General features: G+C 37.2%; 3 protein-coding genes and 1 pseudogene across 9 annotated transcripts; all 4 read right to left on the bottom strand.

The window, feature by feature from the left end:
* Positions 1-43: 43 nt before the first annotated feature.
* On the bottom strand, positions 44-10,396 carry Oat (Ornithine aminotransferase precursor). 4 transcript variants are annotated; one of them, XM_022075092.2, is made up of 8 exons: positions 10,211-10,396; positions 7,352-7,478; positions 6,821-6,952; positions 5,415-5,639; positions 3,806-4,029; positions 2,417-2,668; positions 1,743-1,995; positions 44-973 (listed from the first exon to the last, which is right to left on the bottom strand). In XM_022075092.2, exons 2-8 carry the CDS (start codon positions 7,437-7,439, stop codon positions 807-809), a joined length of 1,341 nt encoding a protein of 446 aa, XP_021930784.2. In that variant the 5' UTR covers positions 7,440-7,478; positions 10,211-10,396; the 3' UTR covers positions 44-806. The 4 variants fall into 4 exon arrangements, with proteins under 4 accessions (XP_021930784.2, XP_021930783.2, XP_021930781.2 ...); XM_022075091.2 differs by having other exon boundaries at positions 7,352-7,466; positions 10,211-10,395; XM_022075089.2 differs by lacking the exon at positions 10,211-10,396 and adding an exon at positions 8,009-9,054.
* A 1,341-nt stretch (positions 10,397-11,737) lies between these two features.
* Positions 11,738-17,183, bottom strand: LOC147874447 (uncharacterized). 3 transcript variants are annotated; one of them, XM_087344633.1, is made up of 4 exons: positions 17,051-17,183; positions 16,425-16,550; positions 16,120-16,278; positions 11,738-15,259 (listed from the first exon to the last, which is right to left on the bottom strand). In XM_087344633.1, exons 1-4 carry the CDS (start codon positions 17,165-17,167, stop codon positions 13,877-13,879), a joined length of 1,785 nt encoding a protein of 594 aa, XP_087200759.1. In that variant the 5' UTR covers positions 17,168-17,183; the 3' UTR covers positions 11,738-13,876. The 3 variants fall into 3 exon arrangements, with proteins under 3 accessions (XP_087200759.1, XP_087200760.1, XP_087200761.1); XM_087344634.1 differs by having other exon boundaries at positions 16,425-16,547; positions 17,051-17,180; XM_087344635.1 differs by lacking the exon at positions 17,051-17,183 and adding an exon at positions 16,890-17,033.
* LOC110841071 (uncharacterized) lies at positions 17,074-19,316 on the bottom strand (annotated as a pseudogene).
* Positions 19,317-19,751: 435 nt separating this feature from the next.
* On the bottom strand, positions 19,752-25,921 carry LOC110835157 (uncharacterized). 2 transcript variants are annotated; one of them, XM_087344642.1, is made up of 4 exons: positions 24,583-25,921; positions 23,949-24,071; positions 23,636-23,794; positions 19,752-22,768 (listed from the first exon to the last, which is right to left on the bottom strand). In XM_087344642.1, exons 1-4 carry the CDS (start codon positions 24,772-24,774, stop codon positions 21,890-21,892), a joined length of 1,353 nt encoding a protein of 450 aa, XP_087200768.1. In that variant the 5' UTR covers positions 24,775-25,921; the 3' UTR covers positions 19,752-21,889. The 2 variants fall into 2 exon arrangements, with proteins under 2 accessions (XP_087200768.1, XP_087200767.1); XM_087344641.1 differs by having other exon boundaries at positions 23,949-24,074.
* Positions 25,922-26,396: the final 475 nt, after the last annotated feature.

The following is a 26,396-nucleotide window of genomic DNA, read 5'->3' on the forward strand; positions in this document are numbered from 1 at the left end:
TCAGAGGATGACAATTCTTATAATGTAATAGTGATTGACATCATTTACACCTTTTTTAAAGTTCTTTATTCTTTCTATTATGTTTATTTTAATAATGTTCCATTTTCCTTCACAAGAGTCCTCTGAATGAACATCAAATTAAGCATGGAGAGAACCACACAGGTACTTCTGATTCTTGTGGTAAATCATTCACTCTGATGAGTGATGCGAAGATTCATCAAAGCACACAAAGTGGACAGCATCCATACGTATGCGATGTGTGTAATAAATCGTTCAGTTGGAGGAGTCATCTGAAGACACATCAGCTGATACACAATGGAGAGCATCCTTAATCCCGTCACATGTGGAGATGATTTTCTGCTCTGAGATTCTAAATATAAATGTCAACTCATGCTTACCTAGTCTGTAAAAATTTGATCTTAAATTGGAGAAATGGTGAAAAAAGATACATTAAGACAAGGTGGTAAGAATTAACATCCCTAAGGCATGTCAGATTCATAAAACTGGAAACTGTAGTTTCATCTAAAGCAGTGTTTCACAACCTTCTTTCACCTGAGCCGACCCAGGCGGCTCTTATGTCCCATGAGGTTAACGGGGGTGACGTCGGGACTGGGGCGAGGGCCGACTGAACTAGCAGTGCCAGATTGATGCCATTCTTTTTTTTTCTGTACCAGCGCGGGATATGAAGGGACAGTATTGGAGAAGGGTTGGAGTATCTAGCCTGATTCTCGCTAGTGAAAGTCATCGTTGTATGTCCTCTTCAGTGTTTTAGCATTAAGGTATTGTAGCTTGATCACTGAACAGTTCTACTGCTTGAAAGACAGGACAGTGTCCTTGATGACTCTGATTGCATCATACAGTTGATCTTCCGTGATGACAAGGGGTGGAGCCAGTCTGATTATGTCTCCATGTGTAGGCTTTGCCAACAGTCCATTTTCCATCAGCTTTACACATACTTTCCATACATCAAACTCTGCAAAATGTTCAAGTTGTCATTTGTCAATTCTTCATGTATCCTTAATTATTTATTGCAGTGATTATTACAATTTTTAATGAGGAGTTCCATCACAGAATTTTCCAATGAAATGAAATCAAGAAGAATGAGGTTTTGTGGAGCCTGCTTATGGGAGAGGTTAGAAATACGTATGAAATTTTGGTTGGCAAGCCAGAAGACTAGGTATGGACTGGAATATCATATTAAAATTACTTTTAGAATAAGGTGAGAGGATGTGGATTGGATTCATGTGGCTCAGGATAGGGACCGACTACCAGAGTGACTATTAGCTTTTCAAGAAGGGCTCCACGTAGTTACTCCCTTTGTCATAAGAATGCGTAAAATGTAGAATTTGCATGATGTGACTATAAGGTGGAATAAATAGTGTAAAGTACAACTGTAACAAGAAGGATGTATTATTTGTCAGAATAATATAATTTCCAACTCCACGGTTAGCTCAGAAAAGAATGTCTCATCGATCTGTTTGGTTTTAACAAGCAGTGATGGCAGAGAAGGAAGTGACTTCAGTAATCAGCAAGAGGGGAAAAGACTTTACATATTTCTTGTGGCTTCAAATTCACACATTGCACTCAAATACAAAATGGGGTAAAACCATAGATACAGAAACATAAAATTGGGATTTCACTGTTTTCAACAACTTCTTTAGGGCCATGCTCTTAATGAAGGAAAAGAGGAAGCAGGATAGTTTGTAAAATTTGTATGAACTTTAATGGAGAGCCAACAATACCTTTGTTAATGACAATTGCATTTAGTAGGCCTTTCCCTCTGACACAGGAAATGATATCGTGTGGCAGCTGAGAGAGTTCTGAGCGGAATATAGTGCCAAGCTTCTCTGCATTTTGTGCCAAATTTTCTTCTTCCAGAACTTTCAGAGCAGCTATTGCCACTTTGCTTCCAAGAGGATTGCCTCCATAGGTGGAGCCATGTTCTCCTGGCTTGATACATAACATCACCTCATCATTTGCCAGTACTGCTGACACCTAAAGAAAAAACACATATATTGTACGTTTTAAATTCACAATAGAGCTAACTGAGGCACGTTACACATATACCGCTTCTGTTTGTCACTTTTTGCTACTTCCGAGGCAGTGGAGATTACAGAAAATGGCAAGTTACAAACTTTTCCTTGCAAAGGCAGAGATAACCTGGAAGGGTCACATGCCTCACCAACTCCGTGGTATAATACAGTCTTCCTTAAGCAGATTATAGTCATTCAGCTAATTAAGACATTTCCAGTTCTTACGGAATCTGAAAGTTCATCACTGTCATCACAAGAGCCCATGACTCGGTCCTGTCCTAAGCCAGTTCACTGTCACCATTAATTATAAAAGACATATGTTAATTTAATTCTTCCACATGTGTATCTGGAATATAAATAACTCATAAAAGTGGTATACTCACAGGAAAAACCCCTCCAGATAATGCTTTGCCAAGAACTAAGATATCAGGTTGAACATTCTCATGATCGACCGCCAACATCTTCCCAGTGCGTCCGAGTCCAGTCTGTACCTCATCAGCTATCCATAACACCTGATACTTGCTGCAGAGTTCCCGAACCCCACGTAAATATCCATCGTCTGGCACGACTACACCTGCTTCTCCTTGGATGGGCTCAACCATGAAAGCACAGACTGTAGGGTCCTTTAGAGATTCCTATAATTTGGATTCATGGTCCTATTGTACAATGGTAGATTTTTACTCACCATTCCAGTTCTAAAAGCTGTCATACATAACTAACAGAAGTACAGGGAGGATTGGAAAGATGTCCTCTTAGGAATACACTGACATTTCAAAGGTTTTCTTCATATAACATCACGTAGGTCATCGTTGCACTAATGTTATCCCATGTCATTCTTGCATTTCTGAAAATGTGGCCTACAGACATGTTCAGGCCTTAATCATGTTCTTTTCTTATGTTACAGAATGAAAAACACTTAAAAATCATCAGTATACTTGTACTAGTATGAAGATTTCCGTCTTCTGGGTTGTTGCGCTGTGTAGTCTGGTCGATGTTTACCAACGTTTCAGAGGTCATACTGCCTCCGTCATCAGGGCGATGAACATTCAGTATGACCTCTGAAACGTTGGTTAACATCGACCAGACTACACAGCGCAACAACCCACAAGACGGAAATCTTCATACTCACCGCTGTGAAAACCTCAAATCCTACATTGTACTAGTATATTAGTATGCATACTGTTGGTAGTGGAACAATAATAATAAGAACCTAAAATATACTACATCATATGCACGAGAACGCTTATTTTTTGAGCGTTATTAAAAAGGTATACATATTTGTATGGGAACTTCTAGGTGTAACTATTTAGACAGAACAACAAAACATTTTAGCAGAGTTTACAAAATCCTGGTGGGGATGGTCCCCACTACTCTGAATACAAGAACCACTCCTGATATTTAGTGATGGTCTACGAGTTACATAATCTGAATGGTAACAGGATATAACGACCGAGATATCTCATCATCTATAAAGTAAAGAAAGTGCCATCAGATAAACCAAGAAACAACTAATAACCATAATGAAAATGGCTGTCTTCTGGGATGAAGCACCATGTAATCTGGTAGATTCTGAGCTACGTTTCAGAGATGCTTATTGCTTTTATCACGGTGATGAATATGATGTGCACAAAAAGTTTGTGGTAGACGGAGTACAATGGACAAGACAGAGCCAGAAGACAGCTATTTTCATGCTTTATGGTATCACTCATGTCTCAGCCACCATACAATTTTACAAAGTAATAATAATATACGTATGAAAGAACAAAACTTGCATCTAAAGCATCGAGGTTATTGTAAGGTATGATGACAAAACCAGGCATGAATGGACCAAAACCTTCATAGCTGCTAGGATCAGTAGAACTGGAAATGGCGGCAAGTGTTCGACCCCAGAAGTTACCTTCAGCGAACACAATTTTTGCTTCATTCTTTGGTATCTTTTTCTTAGCATAACCCCATTTTCTGGCAAGCTTACACGCTGTCTCGCCACCTTCCACACCTGGAAAGAAGTTAACAGGTCTGTGAATAAATAAATTACTGAACACTAGCACGTAGGCTTAAATACACTATGAACGAAAAGAAATCCCACAACTTCTAGCATGAATTATTTATTTACTGTTGTTCTCTCACCTCTACAAAAATTTTTGTATTGTTCTGTTTTATGAGTTCAATATGTGTTCCTCTTGTAATTCAGGTCTCGCCAGGCTCACATCAGCATTTATAGATAGATACTGGACTGAATTCTTGATTTTTATCTTTAATTTCCTCTAGAATGATTAGCTCTATTGAATAGGTGATGTCCATGACAGAACCCCAAAAGTAGACTGTGGCCAAGAAATAAACCCTAGCCCATATTCTTGGAAAATTACTGTCTGGACAATGGAAGTGTAAACAAGTGGCAAAGAAAATTTAAAAAGGTGGAAAGAACAATATAGTTGGATTCATTGCTACACCTACAGCAACGAATAAATAATTGTTTGAAATTCCGTAATTTATTTTTGTCCGTCAAGTATGCGCAACTGAATTTCGTTTATTCTCCAGCTGGACTAAAATTAATTATCTTAAAATTCCAGTTTTGTAACATCTGGACTTTGTTAGGAATATTCCGTTTAGTTTCAAAAGTGCTTCGTTCTTGTGCTGTTCTGTTCCGTTAAATTTATATCACTGGTGGTTCTTACATCCTATGTTTAACCCAGCAGCTCTTCAGCTTTCTGACTCATATAAAAATTCTCTCGGCAAATTCATTCATTGATAATATGAACCCATACCCTACCTAGTGTTTCACTTAATCTTTATCACCACCTCAGTTTTGTTCGTGAGATATATAATTTTATTTTAGCTTAACAGTGCGCAGAAATATAATTGGTTATTGGTTTAAATCAGTGTTTTATTGATAACAGTAAGAGCCAATTACTGAGAAATAGTTTCCATCTTTTGTAGAAACAATTTAAATGTTTTAATACTAGTGGAACAAACACAATCAATTTTCTGAACTAATTAACTCCATGAAGCAGAGTCCTTGAGAAGCTGATAGTCACTCAGCTGACCAATAAATTCCTCATCTGTTTTGGAATCTGAAGTTCCATTATCATTCTCACATAAGCCTACTAGTGTGCCCTATTTTGGGCCAGATGAACCCATTTCAAATCCTCATGCCCTATATCAATTTTAATTAATTTTTAAATTGGTGGGGTGGGGGGGAGCCATGACATTGCAATTTTGAGGGCACTTATTACATAAATTCAGAGAGCACCACATCAAACAGCTTTAATTTCATTATGACGACAATATGATTTAAAAAATACAATTTTAATAACTGAAGTTGCTGGAGTGGTTCATAACGACTCTAAAAATGTATGTAGTATTTATCAAGAAGAATATTACCTGTATTCATAGGTAACACTTTGTCATAGCCAAACAAGCGGGTAATAAATTCCTCATACTCTCCAAGAACATCTGAATAGAAGGCACGAGATGTGAGGGTGAGCATTTCAACTTGTTGCTTCAAAGCGGACACAATCTTGGGATGACAGTGACCTTGGTTTACAGCTGAATATGCACTCAGAAAGTCATAGTATTTCTTTCCGTCTACATCCCACATGAATACACCTAAATAATAATAAAAAAAATAAATTTCAAATACAACAATAAAATAATTTTTTTATAATTTTAAACTTCATTTTATACATGTACGATCCAAGCAGAAACATCCAAAGACTTAGTTGGACATAATTATGTACCATTTGAACGGGATTCTGCGAAGCATGTAGCATACATAATATTGTAAATAAGAATGAAAAACAGTCTTTGAGAATCTAATAGTTGCTGAGCTATCCAAGAAATTCCACAACCTGTATGGATACTGGAGTTTCATTATTGTGTCGATAATGCACAGACTTTCTTGAGCCAGATGAATCCAGACCACATCTTCATGCACTATTTCTTCTAATAAATTTTAACATTATTCTCCCATTTACACCTAGGTCTTCCCAGTAGGCTTATTACTACAGTTTTGTAAATGCTCAAGAAAACATGACGGTTACTTTGTAGCCTTGTATAATAAATATCTGAACATCAACAAGGTGAGTTGGTTTTACAACCAAAATTGTTCATATTATATGCATATAATTTCTTGTAACTTGTACTTTATCAGAAGTACCATTTGAAATTCTCAGATAAATGCTAAATTTTATGAGTATGCTTCCAGAAGCTTGATTATACAAGTAAAATTGATAAGAGAGCAAAGACTGAAGATTATAACCTCTCTGCGAGATAAAGGTTGATAAATATAGAACAGATGGAAGTACATGAAAGCAATGAAGATGACCTATGATCTGGATGTCAGCCAATATCAACCATACAAGAAAGCAAACAACTAATACCACTATTGTGCTGATAAGTAAAGTCATGGTACAGAAATCTGGTGTAACACAGGTCAGCACATAATCAGACTTGGTGCATTGTCCTTTGGTCATACCACTGTTTCCTATTATGACCATCTATAATATCACACAGCATTTCTTTTTTTAAATTTTCACTCATGTACTGAGTCACATTTGTAATACTTAAGGAATTTCTGGGAATAATATGATTAGTATCAAAAATGCAAGAACTTACAATATACTGAGTGAATTTAAGGTGTAACTAAACCTTGTTAGACAAATGAGTATCATGTGTACTAGAATTCAAGATTCATCTCCACAAATCACAACATCTAAATTTATTTCTTAACAATCTAGGATTCTTAAAAATCACTCAATTCAGTTTTAAGTTCAAAATCTGCAGCACACCTTGCCCACGACAAAGAGCTACGGGGAGAGGATGGTAATTATGGGCACCATACTTTTCTTCTCTATCAAACACTTCTTTTGAGGTTATGTCAGCAGAAGAATAGATCACTTCCTTTGGAGATGTTTTGAGACCTAAACAACAAATTCATGACAAAATTAAAACTTCCATGAATTTAATAAAGAAATGGTCAAATTATTTGTTCTGATTTTTTTTAAAGAATAAAACTTTATGTATTATTTCATAAACAACCAATGATAAAATATGCTACAAGAATGTGGGGTCCATCTATGCAAAAGATTGATTCAGAAAATGAACAGCAATATTTTACGTAGGACTGGGAAGAACTTCAAAAAATCTGCAATGCACAATCTTGTCAATAAAAAGAAATCTCAAATACTGCAAACAAAACTCGAACTAAGATCTAATAAATGTGGTATACATGCACCAACCAAAAAAACAAATGAATATTCAAACAAAATTACAATTTTTGTTCTACAAATGGTAATTATTTGTTCATATACTACAATTACCATAACAGAAATGTTGACAAGCAACATGTAGACGGACATGGGCGGCCACCACACGATTGCCGAGCCACTGCAGTCGAGAACTTAACATCTGTGCTAAGAGTTCTTGGAAAGGTAGCTGCAATTCAAACTTCAAATGCTTCATCACTATATGTCTCCTCTTTGTTTACTTAATTATCATACAGGTTGAAAGATATGAAACATATGTTTACACATTCTATAAATATAATAAGCTTGTTTCATTTCTGACAGCTGTAACTCAGAAGCATCAGCTTCTTTAAGTATACCAACATGCTTATCATTGAATTCTATGTGAAAAAGTGTACAGTTATCAATAAGTAACAATAACAGCATGGTATCATGATTTGTGTACATTTCTTGCTAGCTGGAGTCTTGTCTGAGACTCTGCCAACACTTTCATTTTTAAAACTACACACCTGTGAGTTTCAAAGTAGTTTAAACTAATGTCTCATTCTGTACATTAGCATGTTTAAAAATGTTATGGATTGGAACAACATTTTTATATAAAGCAACACGAAATTCTGTCTTGTGAATTTCCTCTTTGTAAAAACAGGCTCGTCATATATCTTAATTTTCACGTGTAAATTACATTTTCTTATACATATCGTCAAACACACATCACGACAAAAAGTCACTTACCATTGTAATGAGGTAGATGTTTAATACCACATATATTTATCATCAAGTTTCTTTCTTACGAAAGTTTGTTGGCCACAAAATTATACCCGATCGCATACAATGCCGATGGTCACTTTCACATCATACACTTATGACTCTGGCGTCAAGTTTTCTTTTTTTTTGTAGTTGATTATTCCGTAATTTCTATGACAGATATTTCACGTTATGCTAATATTATTAATAATAGCCGTTTATAGTTTGACATTGTGATCAGGCTTTTGTCAGGGTTCAATAGGAACAACTGTTTGCATAAGCAGATTAGTGGAAACTACCATCAGACACAAACGAAATAAAAAAATTGTTTACTGACATTCTTCGAAGGGCAATGTCATTGATATAAAACCTCCCCCTCCTTTACAGCTACCAGTTTTCAAATCTACGCGCATTGGCCTAACTCAATTATTTCATTACAACAGCTTGTGTTGTGTGAGTTTCAAGTTGGCTCAAAGTGGTTCATTTAAAACAAAACCCAATAGCAATTACGTATTACGATACAAAAATTAAATCAGAAGCAGGCCCACCCGCTTGTAGTACTCCCCCGTGACACTAAGGTCCAGGTCACCCTTGTAATCGTAGTAGTTGCTGAAAACAACTGTGCAGGTTCGAACATGGCGTATTCACGAGCAGAAAGTGTGTTCGTTCTAGATTATTATTTCAAATCGAAATTGTTTCCTGATGTTCGCGTATCCTGACAAAGAAGTGACGAAAAAGACAAAAATATGCCGACTGGTAACATTTCGCAGCACATAGAAAGTGTTTAACAAGTTGTCACTGAGAGACAAAATGGCTGAAACTACGGCAGTAGCGATTTCAAGCAGTGTTATCAACTGTAACAATGGGATACAGCTGTGAAAATTCAATGTTGCCATCAGTTTGTGTCAAGGGGTTCATGTGTAGTAATTAGGATTGCGTTTTAAATGGAATAACCTGTACTTATCATTTAGCACAAGGTCCATTTTGATGGAACATATATCCAAACACGATTCTACTGCTCAGTTTACGATACGCGCTGTCAGGTCACGCGTATTTTTTTTCCAGAGACTTGCGTATGAACAAATACTCGTGTGTGTTTGACTCGTTCATAACGAGAAATTGAAAAAAAAATATACCAAAAGCTTGTCATGTCTGTCCGCAAGTAACAAGTCGAGAACTGGTAAACTGATTTTTATGAAATCTGATAGAAGGGAGTTTTACTCAAATTTGTTGACACGTCCAGTTTTGATTAAAATGTAAAATCACTGGAAATCTAAAGGCGTTATTAATTGCAAAACCTGTTTGCTCGCGAATGACACACGATGAAACCAAGTGTCACTAATTTATTTTTAATGGTCCAACTGAACGGAATTTAATGCTTATACTCCATGGTGCCAAGTCCTTCATGAGAAGCTAACAGTCGCTCAGCCACTCAAGAAATTCCCAATATTTTATGGAATCCAAAGGTTCATCACCGTGTTCACAATAGCCCACCACTGGCCCCTACCTGAGCCAAATGAATCTAGTCCATACCACCCCATCCTATTTATCTAAGATGCATTATCCTCCCACCTACGTCTAGGTCTTCCTATTGGTCTCTTTCCTTCTTGCTTACCCACCAAAACACTGCATGCATTAAGTATCTACACTGCGTGCCACTCCTTAAGTAGTTGTAAATTATACATAATTAAACAATGCGACTGCAATATTTTTAGTTTAAAAAATGTAACGTAAACAATTTTTTAGTAATAATGTGTTCCAAAAATATTTCTAGTAGCGGAATTAATTATATTAATACAACTGCAGCACTAATAACACTCGATTCCACTATAATTTTTATCTTAGGCCATTTGTAGACTTGTCCAACGTACCAGTCCGCGAGCTGCAGTGAACTTTACTCTATTATAAATTTTTGATGAATAAATATGATATTAATAACACGATATATGTACAACTAGAAGCTTGTGCGTTAAGAAAATTTACTTCATGAGTTGTCCAGAACTCGAATGTTGTTATTTTTCACTTTTATAACAGGTCCACAACATTAGTGCGGTTATAAACGATGAAAGAAATACAAATTTTATTGAAAGCTCCCTGAAAGGTATATTTATGTAAGCATATTTATAAAGATTTTCATAATTTGGACTGGACAGACTAAATAAACAATAAATACTAAATTACAGTGATTACCTGGTTGTGTACAATGTAGCAGAAACGAACTAGTGGTTCCACTTAAATCAACGATCCGAATGGTTGAGCTGAATTGACAAACGTGCAGTCAGTAACGCGGTATAACTCCGTCTTAGCAGATGTTACAATCCACAAATTTTTAGAGCGCAATCTGTATGTAGCCGTTGAGAGTTGCATGACATATTCACGTCACAATGGCAGTGTATACGGCTTTAATTGGCTAAGAATGCGACTCGACACTGTTTTTTCTTGGCGGTTATGCTGTATATAATGATTTCACCAACTATCGTACTTTATATAAAACAAAGGTCTAAATGCCGACTCCATTTCGAGGAATCGAATCAGCTATTTCAAAATTTGAGTCCTTTCAAACCAGACATTTGCGTCCACGGACACTTACTTCAAATAGTTTTATTAGTAATCAATAGTAAATAGATTGTGCTGCTAGTCACAAGCCTAGACATAAAATACACTACCTGGCAGTTTAAGGGACTAAGTACACTCATGAAAACGTCAAGTTTGAGTACTAAATCACCAGAAATAGGGAGAATATAACCCGTGTTTGCATCCTGAATACAACATCGAACTGGTAGAAGATTCTCTGTTATTTTTACGATGTTCCTTTGTTCTATTCGCACTGAATCCAGGGGCAGACAGCGCTCCGTAATTTAAACTGCCAAGGGATCTAAAATATCAAAGGTCAGGCCTTCAAATTCGTATAGGTTCAGGGTCTGTGTGAGTACCCAGTTTATCGACTATTTACTCTTTGAAGCCCGAGACTCCTCTAAATAATGCTCACAATTACAGCTGCTACCTGAAATAAAACACTTCTCCACTACAACGGTCATCAGAGTTTATGAGTCATGACTTGCAGTTTCCAGTCTCATGCAGAGAACCTGCTATCCGAAATGAGAATTAACCGGGACTTTTCTCATACTTAGTAATTCTGCTCCGTACCGGTGGAGGTTCCAGAAACAGGCCACAGTGAGGTTTCCCGTGGCAAAATGCCGCAACTGTAAGCCGAATTTAATTAAGCCACGACCACATCCTTCCACACCATATCCAACTCATTACTCACACACCAACACTCATCAACCGAGCCACTAGCAGCAGCGTCGTTAAATAAACCGCACACACAATGGACCGTGAAATAAACAAAAGAAAGGCCTTAAGTGTATCCTGAGAGGTCTGTAGTAAATGTGCAAGTGAATCCGTAGGTTTCCTGCGTGAAAGTCAAATTTTGCTGGTTTACAGTCCAGGACCCACTACTGCCTTTCCCACTGTCGCAATACCTCAAAATTGCCGTTGCTTGAGTACAAGAACAAGAACGAGCCATAAAAAGAAGGCTCATAACCATGTTCACCAATGGACCACATCCTGAGCCACATGAATCCACACTCAAACCTCTCACCTTCCTTCATTAAGATCCATCTACATGTAGATCTTCAAAGTGGTCTCTTCCTTTCAGGTTTCCTAAAAAACTTTGTTGTAACAGCATAAACCAAATACAAAAATAGCAGACAAAAGGTCTTAGCATTCATTTATTGAAAGTGCATCTGTGTTACTGTAGATGTTACATCACTCCCACAAAGATACTAACACAACAAATATCGCATTGTATGTATAATCTCACACAATGGTTTTCAGCTTCTTTAATTACCTATTTTCTGCTGCGTACTTAACTATTTAAGTTGCCAACAACAACAAACAACGTCATATTTTAGGGTCTCAAGAGTAGCAAGTATTAGACGACCATCTTCATGAATGTCACGTCATGTAGTCTGGAAAAAGGTGGCAAGACTTTCACATTTGTTTGCTGCCTCTATCTTCAGGGCAGAGGCAGCAATCATCGACAAACATCTACCAGACCACACGGCATAACATCCCAGAAGACAGTCAACTTCAACAAGAAATAATGTTTGCGTTCAGCTGTCAGATAACTTATGTTCATCCATAGAGGATATGGACCCAAAATGACATACCATAAATAAAAATCAGTGTAACACATTAACCGTGACCTCTGAATGTACAACTACATGCTTTATGTACTATCTGGAGTATGAAGAAATGTCCGTTACATAAACAATTAATCTTCCTATGGGCATTCTTTAAAAATACATAAACAATACAAAATTCCAAGTCTTATATTCGGCCAAGGCCCCGGGTAGAATTAAGCACTTACATTTTTCTCATAAAGTATTAATACTATTGTGTTCACCAATAAAGATGACACAGAAAGTAATTTTATCAAGATTAAAAATATATTATGCACAGAGGAATATAACAATAAAAGAAGCACTGTCCTATTAATAACAAAGTAAAAACCAGTGGCTGCTCCTGAGTCTGAGCAGTGGTAGTGCTGCGCAAAGCGGAAAAATCAGAATAGTTTTTCAACACATAACAATACATCAGGAGAAAACCCATACCTGCTCGATGATGATTTTCTATTTCTAAGTCTGCAAGAGAATGGCCATGAGTTTTTACATCTCTTTTTTCAGTCAAAAACAATTTAGAAAAGGCAATTCGCTGTAACTATGATGCACTTCCTTTGCTCATTATCATTATCAGAGCAAAAATAGTCAGCACACAGAATTATTGAACACTCATTAACAAAAACCCCGAAACCAGTCTAAAACACGTGGTACCAGGCAAGTGTGTTTACTCTAAGCCGGATGCAGGGACTGCAGCTCCGATTCGCGCTGTAACAGTGAACTGCCCCTCACTCTACCTCATACTGCGCTCGCAACATTGGACCAGCCAGCCAGCAGCGCTGAAATCGTTGCAGCCCTATTTCTCTTTCGCACTCCTTACCCGCGGACTTATTGTCAGTTAAGCCGATTAGTGGATAATGACAACGTAAGGGGCAATATTAAAATAACGATATAGAGGAAATAAACTGTTACAAATTATATAAACACAAACAATTATTTTTTCAATTTTTGAAAAATTATAGGGGGTGCTGTCGCTCTTATGGACGGGCCACCACTGGTAAAAACATATTCAAGTGATCAAGGACAAAGTATAGTAGAAGTTAACACCTTTATAATAACGTCTGAAAGCACTAAATTCAGCATTGTCAAATAAACATATTGACTGACAACGTTAAATACTCTGTACTATTAGTTCTGTGTACCGAGTTCAAACACGAACCTTGTACATCGTTTAAACCGAAGTTGGCTCGGGAAGGAAGAAAAACAAAACAGCAATTAATATTACTTATGTCTTATTTTGAGTCTTCATTGGAAATCCTTCTTAATAAATTTATCACAGATCTCAGGCTGTGAATGTTGACAAGTTTTACTGAAATTCTTAGACCTGTTCGTTTCTACCATTTCCTCTTTTGTAAATTGTTACACCAATTCCAGGACATGTTCTTACACACACATCAGTTATGAATAAGATGACATTTGTTCAGAAACTCGAAGCAGAAATCACGTGATATGGATGTTGTGTATATAATTATGTCTCCACAGAGTACCCTGACAATGAAACGACGTATTACACACATGATAGAAAAAAAACACCCATACATACATTAATGATTCTTGAGATCACGCTGTTTAGCGCACATACACACACAGAAGCATGGACACTATCCATGTTACATGCTCTAATGTCTCTTCAGACGACCCTAGTGACTGAATGATCTGTCACACACATCACAGGTTATGAATGTAATAAACGATGTTTCTTCAGACTGCTGCTCCGAGTGAATGATTTACTACACACGTCACAAGAATATGGACGCTCTCCACTGTGTATGACTTGATGTTTTTTCAGACTACTCTTGTCAGTGAATGATTTATTACAAACGTCACAAGAATATGGACGCTCTCCACTGTGTATGACTTGATGTTGTTTCAGACTACTCTTGTCATTGAATGATTTATTACAACCGTCACAAGAATATGGACGCTCTGCACTGTGTATGACTTGATGTACTTTCAGATTGTTCTTCTGAGTGAATGATTTATTACACACGTCACACGAATATGGACGCTCTCCAGTGTGTATGACTTGATGGTGTTTCAGACTTCTCCTCCAAATAAATGACTTATCACACACGTCACAAGAATATGGACGCTCTCCACTGTGTATGACTTGATGTTCTTTCAGTCTTTTCTTCACAGTGAATGATTTATTACACACGTCACAAGAATATGGACGCTCTCCACTGTGTATGACTTGATGTACTTTCAGACTCATCTTCAGACTGAATGATTTATTACACACGTCACACGAATATGGACGCTCTCCACTGTGTATGACTTGATGTACTTTCAGATAATTCTTCAGAGTGAATGACTTATTACATACATCACACGAATATGGACGCTCTCCACTGTGTATGACTTGATGTTCTTTCAGACTTCTCCTCCAAGTAAATGACTTATCACACACATCACACGAATATGGACGCTCTCTACTGTGTATGACTTGATGTTCTTTCAGACTGTACTTCTGAGTGAATGATTTATTACACACATCACACGAATATCGACACTCTCCACTGTGTATGACTTGATGTTTCTTCAGACTACTCTTGTGAGTGAATGATTTATTACACACGTCACAAGAATATGGACGCTCTCCACTGTGTATGACTTGATGTTCTTTCAGAATACTCTTGTGAGTGAATGATTTATCACATACGTCACAAGAATATGGACGCTCTCCACTGTGTATGACTTGATGTTCTTTCAGACTACTCTTCTGAGTGAATAATTTAAAACACACGTCACACGAATATGGACGCTCTCCACTGTGTATGACTTGATGTACTTTCAGACTGTCCTTCTGAGTGAATGATTTATTACACACGTTACACAAATATGGACGCTCATCACTAAGTACACATTTATGTATCTTCAAATTATAATTATGTCGGAACGACTTATTGCACACATTACAGGTGAATGGACACTCTCCACTATGCATGCGTTGATGTCTCTTTAGTTCACTTGGATAAGAGAATGTTTTACTGCATACACCACAAGAATTGGGATGTCCCCCACCTTGCTTAAGTTCATGTACATTCTGAGGACTCCGCTGAAGAAAAGAGAAAATAATTATGATAAACTTTTCTTAAAAAAGAAGAAGAATGAGTTTGAAAGCAACATGATAGGTTTTTCTACCAAATCCCATTACCTGACCCACATTTAGTGGAAGGTGTGCAAGAATTTGAAGTCTACATCACAGTTTACAACAGTAAATTCACTGAGGTATGTGACATAAACTTCAGCCCCCAATTTAACATCATACTCAAACAATAAACGCCAAGACACTTAGTTATCTTGGTACTTACTCTGTACCAGGTTGGATCTGAATTCCATAGTAAACACATTTTTTTACACAGTGGGATAGCTACGTGTAAATTCACAGTCACTGTCAGAAATTACAGTGCCACCCAAAAATCTAAAATCCCAGAAAGAATGTAAACTGCGAGTGGAGATTTCACTCCAATTCACTTTTGGGAAGTCTCTTCTTACACCGCAGAGCCCCTCTCTCTCCTACTGACTGTCAAGCTGCAGTTACACAAGTTTCAAACTTAATGACAAGATGAATGAAGCAAAAACAACAAAGTAGTTCAGAGTGTGGATTTAATTTTATTCTTTCAGTGATACCACTTATGATGAGAAGGCAAATGGGAATACATCAATCCTAAATAAGATCTACTGCGAGTACAATCTGGTAATTCAGCGCACCATATCCTTACTTCACATGGAAGGGGTAGAGACTGCGAAAACTAACACAGTGCTCTGAATTCATCTGCGGAATAACTATCAGGATCTACGAATGTCTGAAGATTGTCTATGATACCATTCATAACTTAGATACAATTTAAAATTTATTCATCAGAAGGGACTTTTTTTATTACATGAGGATAATTAAGAGTTTAACGGACTTACCTCCTGTTCATCCTTCATAACCAGATTTGTTATTGGAATAGGATGTTCCTCAATTTTTATATCTGAGACATCCTCAGCTTTTACACCGATGACCTGATTTCCATCCTGACACATATCACTGTCTGAATCAGGTTCATCTTTCACAGAATCCATACAGTTCTGTAAAACCAATATACAATTATTGTTTTGCAGAAATGTTGTTTTTATAAAACAGTTAACCTAAAACAGCATGCCTGTATGGATACACTTCTACATACACACAAACAGATAAGAACCATAAATAATGTGGTTAAAAGGAGGCTTACCTTCCATTCATCCTTTATTATGGGAAAAGCTGATGGTGTGCTAACCTCATCATTTCTCACGCAAACAGAATCTTCTTCACTCAGAACATCCACTTCATTTTCTATCTTGATTTTATCAATATTCTGCTGTAAAATTATGAGTTAAACATAATTCCTTGAGATGATATGCATTAAAAGCAGGTATAAACTGGATGAGAATCTACAATACCATATTCTGAAATAGAATATGGGGTGCCCTCAAGCTAATACTGAGTAATTTGAGTATAAAATTGTATCTCACAAATCTTTTTCACATCAAAATTTACAGAAAATAAAAAACTGCTGTAATGTTATGTGCGGCAAGAAAATTCATTAATCTTGTGTTGATGAAACAAGAAATTTACACGAGTCTCACTGTATTGATGCCAATGTACATAGCCTTGTACACAAGTATCTCACATTCAATCCCCATAGATACATACACACCTTCTTTCATTTATAAAGGCTAATTCCACACTGTTAACTGTGTAGTGGACATGCTCATGGTAGACATGAACTCAAGACGGGAATCTTTTTCAACCACATTATAATATAACGTCTTGAGACCTTTTTATATAACTATTAGGTATGTTTGTTTTAATACTTACGGAGGTACCCTTCAGAGATGGAAATATTTCTTCAGCTCTGTGTAATACAATTTTTGGCACTCTTTTTGCGGGAGACTGCAACATTATTTGAACGTATGAATCTCGTTCATCACACATCTTGATTGGTGTATTGAATAGGAAATTAGCTTGAGAGAATCGTACTGATATTACTTCACACTTCTGAACAAACGTGGACAATGATATAAGCGTCCTTTTGCAGTCAGCGATAATATGTCTGCCTTCTAGTGCACAGATAACTGAACTAAACTTGGCCGTAGGTTTCCTCGGTGGGAGTTGAATGTTTTCATGTTAACCAGCATTTCGGCAAACAATGCAATTACGGTCTGGACTTCTAGATACGAAACTTCTGGAAACATCTTCCCGTTGGATCACTCCATTGAATACAGTGAAGAAGTGGAAGGGAGCGACATCCCAGAAGACAGTAATCTTCGTATCTGCCGCTGTGTGAACGTGAAATCTTACCCTTAATCTGTGTAATTCCTTCCACAAGACGTACAAACAAATAGTTTTTGTGCCACATGTCGAAATATTTGAGATTGAAGACAGTCCTTACGTGTAAAGCTTCTACCACATGTATTACAGTAAAGCAAATTTTATTTCTCTGGTGTACCTAATGCCTTAGAAGGCTCATTCGCTTCTGAAAAGACTTTCCACGTGTGTCACATTTCTTCGATTCTCGACCTGTATGCAAAGTTGCATGTCGTTCCATATCACCCAACTGAGTAAATGTTTTTCCACACCGATCACACAAATATGACTTTCCATTTCCATGCACAATAGAATGCCTTTTGAGATAGGTTCTATTTGAGAATCTCTTACCACATACATCACATAAATATGATCTGTGTATCTTATCCACAAGAATATGTTTCACCTTATGTCTCCTCAGGGAATCCGTTCTTGAGTATCTTAATCCATATACATTACAAACATACGGCTGCTTATCTAAATGATATCTCATGCGTCTCATAAGATGACATTTAAACCATTGTGTGCTTCGTACAGTGAAGACGAGAGGACGTATGCCGTGAATTAACTTTCGACATTATGCGTGTGCACAATAGAGGCGTGTGTTCCATTTCACTACAGAGAAAGTAGTCCAAAGGCGAAAGATTTTGTGATCTTGCTGGCTAAGCAACTGGACCATCTCGGAAAATTCGACAGTGAGGATTCTGTTGATTCAAAAACGCAGTCTTCTGCCTACCAAATGAGGAGATGCGCCATCTGGCTGGTTAACAGAGAAACATGTTCGAACATCAGTTGTAACTCTTCCTGTAGGAAACGCACGTAGAACTGAGATGTCAAGCACTGACTAACCTAACCTACGTACGCCATTTGCGTAGCTTAGTGAACAAATTTCTCAAACACAGCCAACGCATTGTGAGTACGGAGTATTTTCTTGTCAAACCGTTGCAGATAAGACCCACGTTTATTTTAATTTTTTGACAGCTGTAGTTAAGCAATGGGTTCCCTGTTGCTGGACATTCTCTACATGCAGAACAACTTACGTGACGTAATATACAATGGGCTTCATGTTGAACATTATACACATGGAGAATGGGTAACCTTTTAGGTTATGTCGCACAAATATAAACGTTAAAATCAGTATCATACGAAATTCAGGACACAAATAAGTCACTAGTCTGTGAAATTATACCTTCAATTTCTGCTACATTATATGTACAGATAAAAACATTTGAATAGAAGTGTACGTCACGCGATGTTCCAAAAACACTTCTGATGTCACCCCCAAAATTTTCTTTCTTCATAAATTGCAACTTACGAGTAGCCTATAACCCTGACAGATAAGTTGATTTTGATTTAACTACTGTATTACTTAAATACGCTGTTTAAATTGCAGTCGTTAGGCACACTTAGTGTGGAACACAACGAGAAAACTGGTGGTACGAAAAGGAAGCATAAGACCACCATCCTTTAAAATTAAAAAAAGACTAATAAGCAGATTCAAACAAATAACTTCATTTCGATGGTAGCATCTAAGTGACTACTTAATGGAAATAATTCGAAAATTAACATAACTTCTGAGGTAAAGTAAATGCCTTTAACATTTGACTTTCCCTCGCATCGCTCTTACCGTTTCCTGCGAATAAGACGAGATCGATCTCCACACAGCTACTTGGTTTGAAATTGCATCAAAATGATGATGTAAGTGGTCACTGCCCCCACCACAGAGTGCAGTAAGGTCATGTCCAACGGGAAGTGACCGCATGCAACCAACATTCATCAACCGAGCCACTAGCAGCAGCGTCGTTAAATAAACCGCACACACAATGGACCGTGAAATAAACAAAAGAAAGGCCTTAAGTGTATCCTGAGAGGTCTGTAGTAAATGTGCAAGTGAATCCGTAGGTTTCCTGCGTGAAAGTCAAATTTTGCTGGTTTACAGTCCAGGACCCACTACTGCCTTTCCCACTGTCGCAATGCCTCAAAATTGCCGTTGCTTGAGTACAAGAACAAGAACGAGCCATAAAAAGAAGGCTCATAACCATGTTCACCAATGGACCACATCCTGAGCCACATGAATCCACACTCAAACCTCTCACCTTCCTTCATTAAGATCCATCTACATGTAGATCTTCAAAGTGGTCTCTTCCTTTCAGGTTTCCTAAAAAACTTTGTTGTAACAGCATAAACCAAATACAAAAATAACAGACAAAAGGTCTTAGCATTCATTTATTGAAAGTGCATCTGTGTTACTGTAGATGTTACATCACTCCCACAAAGATACTAACACAACAAATATCGCATTGTATGTATAATCTCACACAATGGTTTTCAGCTTCTTTAATTACCTATTTTCTGCTGCGTACTTAACTATTTAAGTTGCCAACAACAACAAACAACGTCATATTTTAGGGTCTCAGAGTAGCAAGTATTAGACGACCATCTTCATGAATGTCACAACATGTAGTCTGGAAAAAGGTGGCAAGACTTTCACATTTGTTTGCTGCCTCTATCTTCAGGGCAGAGGCAGCAAACATCGACAAACTTCCATCAGACCACACGCCATAACATCCCAGAAGACAGTCATCTTCAACATGAAATAATGTTTACGTTCAGCTGTCAGATAACTTATGTTCATCCATAGAGGATATGGACCCAAAATGACATACTATAAATAAAAATCAGTGTAACACATTAACTGTGACCTCTGAATGTACAACTACATGCTTTATGTACTATCTGGAGTATGAAGAAATGTCCGTTACATAAACAATTAATCTTCCTATGGGCATTCTTTAAAAATACATAAACAATACAAAATTCCAAGTCTTATATTCGGCCAAGGCCCTGGGTAGAATTAAGCACTTACATTTTTCTCATAAAGTATTAATACTATTGTGTTCACCAATAAAGATGACACAGAAAGTAATTTTATCAAGATTAAAAATATATTATGCACAGAGGAATATAACAATAAAAGAAGCACTGTCCTATTAATAACAAAGTAAAAACCAGTGGCTGCTCCTGAGTCTGAGCAGTGGTAGTGCTGCGCAAAGCGGAAAAATCAGAATAGTTTTTCAACACATAACAATACATCAGGAGAAAACCCATAACTGCTCGATGATGATTTTCTATTTCTAAGTCTGCAAGAGAATGGCCATGAGTTTTTACATCTCTTTTTTCAGTCAAAAACAATTTAGAAAAGGCAATTCGCTGTAACTATGATGCACTTCCTTTGCTCATTATCATTATCAGAGCAAAAATAGTCAGCACACAGAATTATTGAACACTCATTAACAAAAACCCCGAAACCAGCCTAAAACACGTGGTACCAGGCAAGTGTGTTTACTCTAAGCCGGATGCAGGGACTGCAGCTCCGATTCGCGCTGTAACAGTGAACTGCCCCTCACTCTACCTCACACTGCGCTCGCAACTTTGGACCAGCCAGCCAGCAGCGCTGAAATCGCTGCAGCCCTATTTCTCTTTCGCACTCCTTACCCGCGGACTTATTGTCAGTTAAGACGATTAGTGGATAATGACAACGTAAGGGGCAATATTAAAATAACGATATAGAGGAAATAAACTGTTACAAATTATATAAACACAAACAATTATTTTTTCAATTTTTGAAAAATTATAGGGGGTGCTGTCGCTCTTATGGACGGGCCACCACTGGTAAAAACATATTCAAGTGATCAAGGACAAAGTATAGTAGAAGTTAACACCTTTATAATAACGTCTGAAAGCACTAAATTCAGCATTGTCAAATAAACATATTGACTGACAACGTTAAATACTCTGTACTATTAGTTCTGTGTACCGAGTTCAAACACGAACCTTGTACATCGTTTAAACCGAAGTTGGCTCGGGAAGGAAGAAAAACAAAACAGCAATTAATATTACTTATGTCTTATTTTGAGTCTTCATTGGAAATCCTTCTTAATAAATTTATCACAGATCTCAGGCTGTGAATGTTGACAAGTTTTACTGAAATTCTTAGACCTGTTCGTTTCTACCATTTCCTCTTTTGTAAATTGTTACACCAATTCCAGGACATGTTCTTACACACACATCAGTTATGAATAAGATGACATTTGTTCAGAAACTCGAAGCAGAAATCACGTGATATGGATGCTGTGTATATAATTATGTCTCCACAGAGTACCCTGACAATGAAACGACGTATTACACACATGATAGAAAAAAAACACCCATACATACATTAATGATTCTTGAGATCACGCTGTTTAGCGCACATACACACACAGAAGCATGGACACTATCCATGTTACATGCTCTAATGTCTCTTCAGACGACCCTAGTGACTGAATGATCTGTCACACACATCACAGGTTATGAATGTAATAAACGATGTTTCTTCAGACTGCTGCTCCGAGTGAATGATTTACTACACACGTCACAAGAATATGGACGCTCTAAACTGTGTATGACTTGATGTTTTTTCAGACTACTCTTGTCAGTGAATGATTTATTACAAACGTCACAAGAATATGGGCGCTCTCCACTGTGTATGACTTGATGTACTTTCAGACTGTACTTCTGAGTGAATGATTTATTACACACGTCACAAGAATATGGACGCTCTCCACTGTGTATGACTTGATGTACTTTCAGAACTTTCTTCCGAGTGAATGATTTATTACACACATCACACGAATATCGACGCACTCCACTGTGTATGACTTGATGTTCTTTCAGACTTATCTTCTGAGTGAATGATTTATTACACACGTCACACGAATATGGACGCTCTCCAGTGTGTATGACTTGATGTTTTCTCAGACTACTCTTGTCAGTGAATGATTTATCACATACATCACAAGAATATGGACGCTCTCCACTGTGTATGACTTGATGTACTTTCAAACTGTTCTTCTGAGTGAATAATTTAAAACACATGTCACACGAATATGGACGCTCTCCACTGTGTATGACTTGATGTACTTTCAAACTGTTCTTCTGAGTGAATGATTTATTACACACTTCACACAAATATGGACGCTCATTATTATGTACACATTTATGTATCTTCAAATTACAATTATGTCGGAACGACTTATTGCACACATTACAGGTGAATGGATACTCTCCACTATGCATGCGTTGATGTCTCTTTAGTTCACTTGGATAAGAGAATGTTTTACTGCATACATCACAAGAATTGGGATGTCCCCCACCTTGCTTAAGTTCATGTACATTCTGAGGACTCCGCTGAAGAAAAGAGAAAATAATTATCATAAACTTTTCTTTAAAAAGAAGAAGAATGAGTTTGAAAGCAACATGATAGGTTTTTCTACCAAATCCCATTACCTGACCCACATTTAGTGGAAGGTGTGCAAGAATTTGAAGTCTACATCACAGTTTACAACAGTAAATTCACTGAGGTATGTGACATAAACTTCAGCCCCCAATTTAACATCATACTCAAACAATAAACGCCAAGACACTTAATTATCTTGGTACTTACTCTGTACCAGGTTGGATCTGAATTCCATAGTAAACACATTTTTATACACAGTGGGATAGCTACGTGTAAATTCACAGTCACTGTCAGAAATTACAGTGCCACCCAAAAATCTAAAATCCCAGAAAGAATGTAAACTGCGAGTGGAGATTTCACTCCAATTCACTTTTGGGAAGTCTCTTCTTACACCGCAGAGCCCCTCTCTCTCCTACTGACTGTCAAGCTGCAGTTACACAAGTTTCAAACTTAATGACAAGATGAATGAAGCAAAAACAACAAAGTAGTTCAGAGTGTGGATTTAATTTTATTCTTTCAGTGATACCACTTATGATGAGAAGGCAAATGGGAATACATAATACATCAATCCTAAATAAGATCTACTGCGAGTACAATCTGGTAATTCAGCGCACCATATCCTTACTTCACATGGAAGGGGTAGAGGCTGCGAAAACTAACACAGTGCTCTGAATTCATCTGCGGAATAATTATCAGGATCTACGAATGTCTGAAGATTGTCTATGATACCATTCATAACTTAGATACAATTTAAAATTTATTCATCAGAAGGGACTTTTTTCATTACATGAGGACAATTAACAGTTTAACGGACTTACCTCCTGTTCATCCTTCATAACCAGATTTGTTATTGGAATAGGATGTTCCTCAATTTTTATATCTGAGACATCCTCAAGTTTTACACTCATGACCTGATTTCCATCCTGACACATATCACTGTCTGAATCAGGTTCATCTTTCACCAAATCCATACAGTTCTGTAAAACCACCATACACTTATACAATTATTATGTTTCAGAAATGTTGTTTTTATAAAACAGTTAACCTAAAACAGCATGCATGTATGGATACACTTGTACATACACACAAACAGATAAGAACCATAAATAATGTGGTTAAAAGGAGGCTTACCTTCCATTCATCCTTTATTATGGGAAAAGCTGATGGTGTGCTAACCTCATCATTTCTCACGCAAACAGAATCTTCTTCACTCAGAACATCCACTTCATTTTCTATCTTGATTTTATCAATATTCTGCTGTAAAATTATGAGTTAAACATAATTCCTTGAGATGATATGCATTAAAAGCAGGTATAAACTGGATGAGAATCTACAATACCATATTCTGAAATAGAATATGGGGTGATCTCAAGCTAATACCGAGTAATTTGAGTATGAAATTGTATCTCACAAATCTTTTTCACATCAAAATTTACAGAAAATAAAAAACTGCTGTAATGTTATGTGCGGCAAGAAAATTCATTAATCTTGTGTTGATGAAACAAGAAATTTACATGAGTCTTACTGTATTGATGCCAATGTACATAGCCTTGTACACAAGCATCTCACATTCAATCCCCATAGATACATACACACCTTCTTTCATTTATAAAGGCTAATTCCACACTGTTAACTGTGTAGTGGTCCTGCTCATGGTAGACATAACATAATGAACTCAAGACGGGAATCTTTTTCAACCACATTATAATATAACGTCTAGAGATCTTTTTATATAACTATTAGTTATGTTTATTTTAATACTTACGGAGGTACCCTTCAGAGATGGAAATATTTCTTCTGCTCTGTGTAGTACTATTTTTGGCACTCTTTTTGCGAGAGACTGCAACATTATTTGAACGTATGAATCTCGTTCATCACACATCTTGATTGGTGTATTGAATAGGAAAGTAGCTTGAGAGGATCGTACTGATATTACTTTACACTTCTGAACAAACATGGACAATGATAAAAGCGTCCTTTTGCAGTCAGCGATAATATATCTGCCTTCTAGTGCACAGATAACTGAACTAAACTTGGCCGTAGGTTTCCTCGGTGGGAGTTGAATGTTTCATGTTAACCAGCATTTCGGCAAACAATGCAATTACAGTCTGGACTTCTAGATACGAAACTTCTGGAAACATCTTCCCGTTGGATCACTCCATTGAATACAGTGAAGAAGTGGAAGGGAGCGACATCCCAGAATAGTAATCTTCGTATCTGCCGCTGTGTGAACGTGAAATCTTACCCTTAATCTGTGTAATTCCTTCCGCAAGACGTACAAACAAATAATTTTTGTGCCACATGTCGAAATATTTGAGATTGAAGACAGTCCTTACGTGTAAAGCTTCTACCACATGTATTACAGTAAAGCAAATTTTATTTACTCTGGTGTACCTAATGCCTTAGAAGGCTCATTCGCTCCTGAAAAGACTTTCCACGTGTGTCACGTTTCTGCGATTCTCGACCTGTATGCACTGTTGCATGTCGTTCCATATCACCCAACTGAGTAAATGTTTTTCTACACCGATCACACAAATATGACTTTCCATTTCCATGCACAATAGAAAGCCTTTTGAGATAGGTTCTATTTGAGAATCCCTTACCACATACATCACATAAATATGATCTGTGTATCTTATCCAGAAGAATATGTTTCACCTTATGTCTCCTCAGGGAATCCGTTCTTGAGTATCTTAATCCATATACATTACAAACATACGGCTGTTTATCTAAATGATATCTCATGCGTCTCATAAGATGACATTTAAACCACTGTGTGCTTCGTACAGTGAAGACGAGAGAACGTTCTCCTTTCAGTGACGTATGCAAGATGGAGACAAGTACAACATTACACTTACGGTCTCATGTACGTGTACGTGTGAATTGCCGAGATGTGTCATTAAACGCCGTGAATTAACTTTCGACATTATACGTGTGCACAATAGAGGCGTGTGTTCCATTTCACTACAGAGAAAGTAGTCCAAAGGCGAAAGATTTTGTGATCTTGCTGGCTAAGCAACTGGACCACCTCGGAAAATTCGACGGTGAGGATTCTGTTGATTCAAAAACGCAGTCTTCTGCCTACCAAATGAGGAGATGCGCCATCTGCCTGGTTAACAGAGAAACATGTTCGAACATCAGTTGTAACTCTTCCTGTAGGAAACGCACGTAGAACTGAGATGTCAAGCACTGACTAACCTAACCTAACCTACGTACGCCATTTGCGTAGCTTAGTGAACAAATTTCTCAAACACAGCCAACGCATTGTGAGTACGGAGTATTTTCTTGTCAAACCGTTGCAGATAAGACCCACGTTTATTTTAATTTTTTGACAGCTGTAGTTAAGCAATGGGTACCCTGTTGCTGGACATTCTCTACATGCAGAAAAACTTACGTGACGTAATATACAATGGGCTTCATGTTGAACATTATACACATGGAGAATGGCTAACCTTTTAGGTTATGTCGGACAAATATAAACGTTAAAATCAGTACCATACGAAATTCAGGACACAAATAAGTCACTAGTCTGTGAAATTATGAAATTATACCTTCAATTTCTGCTACATTATATGTAAA

The sequence above is a fragment of the Zootermopsis nevadensis genome, unplaced genomic scaffold (assembly GCF_977971745.1).
Source record: "Zootermopsis nevadensis isolate Lab colony 2312 unplaced genomic scaffold, Znev_1.0 Znev_ptg000008l, whole genome shotgun sequence".
Taxonomy (NCBI): Eukaryota; Metazoa; Arthropoda; class Insecta; order Blattodea; family Termopsidae; genus Zootermopsis; species Zootermopsis nevadensis.

Excerpts from the sequence above, each read along its gene's own strand:
- Oat (XM_022075089.2), bottom strand. Across the intron at positions 5,640-6,820 it reads AGCTCTTTGTCGTGGGCAAG|GTGTATTCATGTGGGATGTA; the intron begins GTGTGCTGCAGA and ends ATTATTATTTAG. Across the intron at positions 4,030-5,414 it reads AGTGTTACCTATGAATACAG|GTGTGGAAGGTGGCGAGACA; the intron begins GTAATATTCTTC and ends ACTTCTTTCCAG.
- LOC147874447 (XM_087344633.1), bottom strand. The coding sequence starts at position 17,167 with ATGTGTGATGAACGAGATTCATACGTTCAAATAATGTTGCAGTCTCCC. Across the intron at positions 16,551-17,050 it reads CATCTCTGAAGGGTACCTCC|CAGAATATTGATAAAATCAA; the intron begins GTAAGTATTAAA and ends ATAATTTTACAG. Across the intron at positions 15,260-16,119 it reads TTATGAAGGATGAACAGGAG|CGGAGTCCTCAGAATGTACA; the intron begins GTAAGTCCGTTA and ends TCTTTTCTTCAG.
- LOC110835157 (XM_087344641.1), bottom strand. The coding sequence starts at position 24,774 with ATGTTTGTTCAGAAGTGTAAAGTAATATCAGTACGATCCTCTCAAGCT. Across the intron at positions 24,075-24,582 it reads CATCTCTGAAGGGTACCTCC|CAGAATATTGATAAAATCAA; the intron begins GTAAGTATTAAA and ends ATAATTTTACAG. Across the intron at positions 23,795-23,948 it reads TAATAAAGGATGAATGGAAG|AACTGTATGGATTTGGTGAA; the intron begins GTAAGCCTCCTT and ends GTGGTTTTACAG.